An 8,515-nucleotide genomic window follows, 5' to 3' on the forward strand; every position below is an offset into this window, starting at 1 on the left:
CTTTTCTTAACATATGTTACTAGATTTTGGTTAACTTGTACTTGCAAATTCACAGATTTATTTTATAGGCCAACGTGCTGCACAAAAGTATTCAGCATCATTTATAAAAGTCCAAAAGTATAAACCATTCAATCCTAACAAAGCCTTAATGGAAATACAGAGAAATTGGAGTATATTTATTTCTTTGAAGTCACTCACAAGATTGCCAGCATAGCAATATGTTTCATTCATTACAGTAAAAAAATTTCCATTTTTCTATCTTTGCTCATTGATGGTATTGAGCTTGGATGACTGTAGAACTTTACAGGAGAAAAGCCCCTAGTTTTCTAAACTGATTTCACAGGGAGTTATTTTCTAATATGAAAAACATTTTAATGCATTTATATGAGCTACAAAACCATACACTGTTTCTAATTCTTATTTGAAGAAAAGACATTTGCCAATCCTAGCTTTTAAAGTTGATTTTTTTTATTATTATATTTTAAATTAGGTTGAGTTATATTGTACAAACTCCTTATACATTTCTGGCTCTGCACAGCTCCTATAAAAAATACAGAGTTGTGTCTCCATTGCACGTATAACACGTTTTCCTAATGGAAGATTGATTCCATGGATGAAACCTTGGCCTCTTTGAAGTCAGGAGGAGTTTTGCCATGGACATCAATGAGGCCAGACTGTCACCCTATATGCTGTTGTATTGGTTAGAAAACTTGTTTTCATTTGGTGAAATCATTCTTTTAGAGAAGTACCAAAAATCACTTTTGTGCTATTAGAGCCTTCTTCAGAGTGGCAGATGATCAAACAAGTATCATTATAGCTTGCTATTTGCAGAACCAGGGAGAAGAATTAGCCTGGGAATGGAAACCTGCAAGTAGCCCGGGCTGGGGAGAAGTCTTAGGCTTAGTAACACACCAAATTAAGCTAAAATATTATCCATCCTTAACTGACACTACACCAGGAAGTTGTATCCATTTAAACAAATTGATTTAGAAACTGATTTAAACTATTGGAATTTCAGAGTGAAACCCTGACTCCGCTCAAATGAATGGCAAAACTCACATTGATTTCAGTGGGGACAGGATTTCACCATCTGTGTGTAGACCAGCTGTTGGTTTGAGGATTAGACAGTGTTATTTTGGAATTTTTGAATAAAATGAGATCCTCCATGGTGGTGACATGGCAACTAATGACTCTACAGCGAGTGTGTGACTTGTGTCTGGAGCTGGGTGGAGACTGCACAAATTTACAGGGATTTACATCCAGTGTCAGAAATCAGAGCTATGCACTTTCAAGCCAAACACATTCCCAATATTGCAATAAGAGGTGGTCTCCATGGAAATACAATTTTAGCTGCTTATCCATTTATGTACATGATTTGTCATCTTTACAGGTATTACAGAAGAGGTTAATGATTACATTCCCTATCCCATAAGGTGTTAAAAGTATCTGACTCCATAAACATAGGGTAGAGTAGGATGCTGCTGAGAATTGTGTAATTAACAAATGTGCTGTGCCTTAGAAAAGCACATTAAAGAACCATTGCTGTGTGTGTGGCATATTGAGCCTGATCCAGTAAACCCATACTCTTGGCAGCAGTCTCATTTGTATCAGCTCCTATGAGTGTATTGTTCTTTCCACCAATATATATAATTGCTTTAATTTGTTGCCGTGGAATACTATTGTGATGTTCATTTTTCCTGTTGACCTACTCTGCTTGGTTATGTTGGCCACGCTAAATATCCTGTGCAGTGGATTATATCAAACACATGTTTAGCTTGTGTGACATGGGGCTGAACTATTATGTCTCAACATGTTTCTGTTAATATTGTAATGGAAATGTTATGACAATTAAGCTTCCTGGATATTTTGGCATTTCAACAGAGACCTGTAAAATATGCACCCTTTATTGTAGCACTTCCTTCAGGTGAGTTTTTGCACAGGTTGGCTATAATAGTCAAAACTATGAAATGTGTACGAAAGGGTATTTCTTCTAAATATTAATATATGAGCCTGGCCAGGTATCTTACCAACAGAGTGTCAACCCATGATCCGTATGTGCAAGAACCAGACTACAATGTAAAGATGTTCCTAATGATTAACTCAAACTGAGAACCCCCTGACACTTCCAGAATTAAAGAGATGCATCATCGGGTGCTGTTATAAATATGGTATATTAACAACTATTTATGTTTGGTTTTAAAGCACAAGTTTAAAGAACTGTCATCCCCACACACTGACTGTAAAAATTCAATAAGTGTTCTAAGGGTGGTATTAGAAAATTCAGTCAAGAGTGCTTGTCTTTAAGTTAGATGACTGCATGATGTGGCACGAATGGATGTAATCACTATAGATGGCTACATACTTATTTTTTTAGGCGAGCTCCCAGAAGGTTGTGTTGGGCACTCAACACATTGAAGATGCCATACTATGTCTCACAATTTTCCCCTCTCAGATACTTTGAATATGAGGGGGCTAAGATTGAAACCTGTGGCACTCCACACCAATAGGTCCTTGGGAGTAAGGAGCAGCTCTATGTCTCCTTTTCATCAGGCCCAGACAGACAGAATCATTTTCCTGCTATCCTAGGTTCTGATCCAGCTCCTACTGATTTCACTCCCTTAGAATCTGGTGGAGAGACAGGTAAATCTGAATGAAAGCCAGATAGATCTCTTAGGCTCACTTTGGGTAAGATAAATGTGATGCATGTTGGAGCAGGAAACGTTTTGTAGAATTTGCATAGACCGTGGCTGCTATTTTTATTGAAGGCATCTGTCCACCTATTGTCACAATGCTTTTGCCATCTCAGGACCTTTAGTAGATTCCTCTACTCCCAGAAGGTCAGAAAAATCATTGTCTTCCTCAACTGACTGAAACACTTCATCCTTTCCCTTGAGATGCAAACCTCACTATAATCGTCCATGTCTTTATCATTTTAAGATTGGATTGTTGTATTACACTTTATCAGGGAACAGTCAGAAGGCCCATTAAAAGGTTCTACTCCTCTAAAATGTGGTTTCCTATCTTCAGAGCAGAGCAGACTAGCGAGAGCATATTGCATCTGTGGTCCATCATATCCACTAGCTGCCAGTTTTCTGCTGGGTGAAATGTAAGGTGCTGGTTACTACCTTTGACTACACATAAAGCCCTAAAAGTTCTAGAACCCTGTTATCACAAAGGCCAGCTGTCCCTCTGTTCCCCATCACAATGCCAACATTTAACAGAAATTCTTTCCCTGCCTATCAAGGGTGAATGGGCTCTGGAACTAAATGTTCCCAGCAGATGTTCCTCATTTCTAGAATTCACTCCTATCAGAAGTGAGCTGGAGCCTGGCCACTTTCAGAACATGATGTAAGCTGCATCTCATTAATCACGTCCTCCACAAATTGCAGGTTCTGAAATCCCAAGATATATGGTTTTCCAGTTGGTCTTCCCCACCTTTCAAGAAGTTGGCTTGGTTACCAGAGGGGTGATTAGGTGTGTGCTTCACATGACTGGGGAAATATTGTTTGCTCTTGATTTAAGCTACATAAAATGTGTCTAGATTCTGAATACCTCAAATACATCTAATAAAATAATAATTTATATCTAGGGTTTCTAGTTTTCAATTTACATTGAGCTGTCAAAATTTTACAAACTATTAAATTGCTGTCACCTTGGAATGTGAAAATGACTTCTGGTTCATTTGAATCAGACAGAAGTCCCTGTTGCACTGTTGAAGTCTGGAGCTTGGTTTCATGGTAACATATATGTCACAGTGTGAAGTGGCTGGAATTTAAGGGTCCAGTCATTCAAGAGGCAGAACATGCAACATGAACCTGCTGATTACAGTAGGAATTGAAGACAATCAGCACCTTTCAGGTTAAACCCTTCCATGATCAGGAGGTATGAAAATGTTGGGTTGATATTTAATGGCTTAAATTTGTTTTTCCTCAATATTTGCTCCTCTATAATTGATTTTATAGGAAATAAATGAGGGAAAGATGCACTTTAATTTGAAAAGCTTTTATTGGGATTTTTAACCTCATTCTATTAAATTAAAATAGATTTTCTGAATGCACTAAAATTGTCTAAATAAATGACTTGTAATAATTTCACATAGCCACATAATACTCCACTCACAGTGCTTTAGGAAAGCAACTATTTTCTTACAAAAATTTAGACTTTTAAATTCATAGTATTCAATTTTTCATTGTAAGAAAATTTTCTTCTTTAACAACCAGATAAGCCCAGTGTCAAAAGAGCTGTTTCTCATTAGAATTCAAAGAAAATTACACAAAACGTATCATAACTCTTTAACATCAATACTTTGTCACTTTCATGAACCCAACAATAACTTGTTTCACTATTAAGAGGGGCCTCAAGAGACAGGACAGAAATTCACTGTTTAGTGTGAGTAAGTCTAAAATTATTTACATATTCTAAATGCTTTTGCAAAATGGGAGGGTTTGCATGGAAATCTTTACTACTGTTTATAAGCCATTCATTCTACCGTATTGCATATTGTGATTTTGCAATGCAGAACTGCTGCTCCTCTTTTTAATACTAGTTTTCTCTTCCAGAGCATTGCATATTTACGTTAGAATATATGGAGCCTAATCTTGATCTCACTTCCCTGATCATATAAATTAGGAGAAACCCCAGACACGGCTCTGAAGTTTCACTGTTGTAAGTGGAAAGCAGATGCTTGTCTGCTGTATCTTCTTGTGTCCTTCAAGGATTGGTTCACAGTCAGATAGCAGCATTTCTCTACAGTGCAATTCTCCTTATATCCTTTGGAGGCCTGAAAATGGTGTCCCCATTTGTTCTTCTTTTTTGCTACTTCCTTTGGGGTCCATGACCCAATTACCCTGTGTCCAGCATGGAAGGAAACTCCAGGCCAGGAATCTGAGCTTCCATTCCAGTTACATGAACAGATCTGCTAGCCACAATTAGCAGAGGCTCGTTTTATATTTTAGACACACTTACATGCAGATGCTTCACACAGTCCACAAAACTGTTCCATGCAATTCGGAGACTAAAGTCCTGATTCAGCAAATTACTTAAGCAGGTGCTTGACTTTAATGACATGAGTAACCCTATCTTTAGTCAGCAAAAACGTAAGTACATGCTTAATGTACATATGTGCTTAAGTGTCTAAATCTATGGGACTTGCATGCTCAAAGTTAAACACATGCTTAAATGTTTTGTTGAATCGAGGCCATAATGAGTAGATCACTGTTAAGACAAAGGGTATTTGGAATCCACACATCTGTGTCAGTTTTGAATATCTGTCTAACCTGTTTTTGTGTCCTCTTTGCCTTCAGATTGATTTTGAAGGTGTCATTGCTGAACCTGATGGAACACACAGTTTTGATGGGATTTGGAAGGCCAGCTTCACCACCTTCACTGTGACAAAATACTGGTTTTATCGCTTACTGTCGGCAATCTTTGGCATTCCTCTGGCTCTCATCTGGGGTATTTACTTTGCCATTTTGTCATTCTTACACATCTGGGCAGTGGTGCCATGCATAAGAAGCTACTTGATTGAGATCCAATGCATCAGCCGGGTCTATTCTATCTGCATCCACACGTTCTGCGACCGATTATTCGAGGCCATCGGCAAAATGTTCAGCACTATCCGGGCAACAATACGAAAAGAAATATAAGTGATGCTTCAAGGACAGCTCTCTGTCTGGAGAGTCTTTTTTGTGTGCCAATTTCAAGGCTCCTAAATCAATCTGCAGCAACCGCTGGTGAATATACTGGCCCAAAACAAAGAATCATGTGTTCGGTTTTCATTACTAATATTTATCCCTACTGGATTTTTTTTCACTCTGCATTTTTCAAAATGATCTTGAATTGCTACTCTCCCATTCCAGCCGCATATCATTTTGCTGACCATTTGATAAACATATTGATGTGCTTTTGTTGGGGGATTTTTTAGCCTTCCATTCATTCCTTGCAAGATACATTCACAATGATATAATAAAGAACTGCAAAAATGCTTTCCAACACTGTCATGCCATTCATTTTATTGTGGGCAAACAGTATAAAGCTATTGCAGCAGAATGAACCTGACAAGTTGGCAGGTTTTAAAAGAATGTTCTTTTTTCAATTGTATTGTCAGTTGACTACAGCCATTTACTGTAATGGTCAGATATGAAAAGACAGATATAAACAAATTACTTAACTAATATATGTTCTGAAAATCTAATGCCTTATCAGGTCAGAGACTTTGACACATAAAACTTGCCATGTCTGAATGCTGAATGTCCATAAAAAGCTACAGTTAATGCCTTCTTGTGTCATAGTAGCTATCCTGAAAGTTTGCTGCCAACTGTTTGTCAGCCCTTCACTATAATTACAGAAGCAAACTGAAGATCAAAATTAAAAAATATTGTTTTTAAAATGTTTTTCTGGCAGTGACTTATGATATGTCTCTTAGCTAATATGTAGGTGTTCATCACACCAGTAAACATCACAAATGTGTCTGAGATGACACTGGCTTAAAAAATGAATAATCCAGGTGCGCCAAACTCATGCTGTATCATACCAACTATGAGCTGTCTCTGAGAGAAGCCAGCTTTAAAAAACCTTCCTGTCAGCCGAGGTCAGCATGCTGTTAGCTCACAGATTAGTTTCAGGAGAATTCACGCTTTGCTGAGTCCAAACTAATCCATCACAAGAGATGCTTTAGAAACTCCACATTGTGTTCCACTTTTTTAGCTGAGCTGCAGCCATCAGGAAGTCTTAATGGAGGGTACTGTGTGAAACTGTCAAATGTTGCAAAGCACTAGCCCTTGAAAATAAAGCATTTGCAACATATTATGCTGTGACCCATGGGAGCCTTTGACCTTACAGTGATGTTACTGAGTTCAGAGGACATCCTCATAAGGTTTGCATGAAGCATTTGAACCCTTAAAACCTGAAATGCACATAAAGTTGTCTGGTATCGTCAAAGCTTTCTGCCTAATACTTCATATGAATCAGTGGTGCCTTCCACTCTATTTCTGCCACAAGTGCATTTAAATCTGTTTGGAGGATGCAGCTGCTGCTTCTCTCTCTCTCTCTCTCTCTCTTTTATAGGCACATGCATTGCAAACCTATTCACTACTTTTGTTTTGCATTTAAAACAGACCCTGGTATGGGTAGAGTTTTATGGTTTTCCTATATACAGAACTGAGAGTGTACTATTATAGAGATTTTGCAGTACTAAAAACAAGCAAGATTGTAAACAAGAAATATTTTATCTTGATATGAAGAAAATCACTTTGAAAAGGCCTCCTTGATTTATCATGTAAACTGTGTATCCTGAAAGATGTCTGTTCACTTAGACTTATTAGTCCCTAATCCAAATACATTGCTGATCCTAGACATTTACATTGCTATTATATGCTTACAGATTTAACTGCCACCTTTTTTTAATTTTGCATGTACTGCAAAGCCTACAATCTACGCAATAAAAAATGTTTAATGGTAGCTCCTGTCTGAATTATTCTTTACCTAAAAAGCCATTTTCACAAATCTCACATCCGATGAAGTGGGATGTAGCTCACGAAAGCTTATGCTCAAATAAATGTGTTAGTCTCTCAGGTGCCTCAAGTACTCCTGTTCGTTTTGCGGATACAGACTAACACAGCTGCTACTCTGAAACCTGTCCGTAAGAAGCAAGACCAAACATCTCCTGAGTAAAAGTCAAATAAATCATGGAATGATTCTTGAGAAAGACCCTGTGAATAAACCTGGGGTGGTGACTCGGTGTTTGCTAGGAGTAGGTTTTCACAACAGTAAATTCTGTTTCCCTCACTGTTATACATTGACATTATTTAGCTAGTCAATAGTACACAGCACTGGGACTTGGGAGATGTGGCTTCTAGTCCCAGCTCTGCTACTGGGTGAGCTTAGGTAATTCACTTCACCTTCCCATTCCTCAGGCATTGGGGTAACGATACCTGTAAAGTGCTTTGGAGCTGTTCTCATGAAAAGCGCTAGGTCAGAGCTAAGTATTATTGTATATTTCATTTGGCATAAAAGACATTGTGCCTGATCCTGCCACACTTGAGCTCCTTGGGAGTTCTGTCATTGACTTCAATGGGAACAATATTGGTCTTAACCAATACCACTGTTTATCGTAACCATTTTTTGTATTGTAGATACTGTACTATGTACTGCATCTCTCATCCAGTCCTGAACTGACATAACATATGACAGGCTAATTCTTTCCTTCAGGTTTATTACTTGGTATCTGCCATCCTCTTACCATAATACAAACACGTGCTACAAATTAGGATATCACATTTTGAGCCCATAAATCTATTAGCTATGCTTTAAAGCACAAATTGCAAACATTAGCACGAGGTAAGTTCTCCTACATTCTGCACTCACAGGACAGTGTGTTCAGTGATAATATAGTAAGCAATGCATTTAATTTCCCTGCAGAGTGAATGAAGAGAGCTTCTAAAACAGAGAACATTTTAAAATAAATTAAAGAATGAAATGTGGACCTGGAGCGGATGAATATATGGATGGTTTGTGC

General features: G+C 37.9%; 1 protein-coding gene across 2 annotated transcripts in view; it reads left to right on the forward strand.

Annotated features, from left to right (window-relative positions):
- The window catches only part of CAV1 (caveolin 1), a 29,152-nt gene extending 21,703 nt beyond the window's left edge, over positions 1-7,449 (forward strand). For both annotated transcript variants that reach the window (XM_084621121.1, XM_084621122.1), the window contains exon 3: positions 5,304-7,449. In XM_084621121.1, the coding sequence (XP_084477247.1) occupies positions 5,304-5,645 (342 nt within the window). In that variant the 3' untranslated portion in view covers positions 5,646-7,449. The remainder of the gene's footprint in view (positions 1-5,303) is intronic.
- Positions 7,450-8,515: the final 1,066 nt, after the last annotated feature.

The sequence above is a fragment of the Lepidochelys olivacea genome (assembly GCF_965140295.1).
Source record: "Lepidochelys olivacea isolate rLepOli2 genome assembly, chromosome: 1".
Lineage (NCBI taxonomy): Eukaryota > Metazoa > Chordata > Testudines > Cheloniidae > Lepidochelys > Lepidochelys olivacea.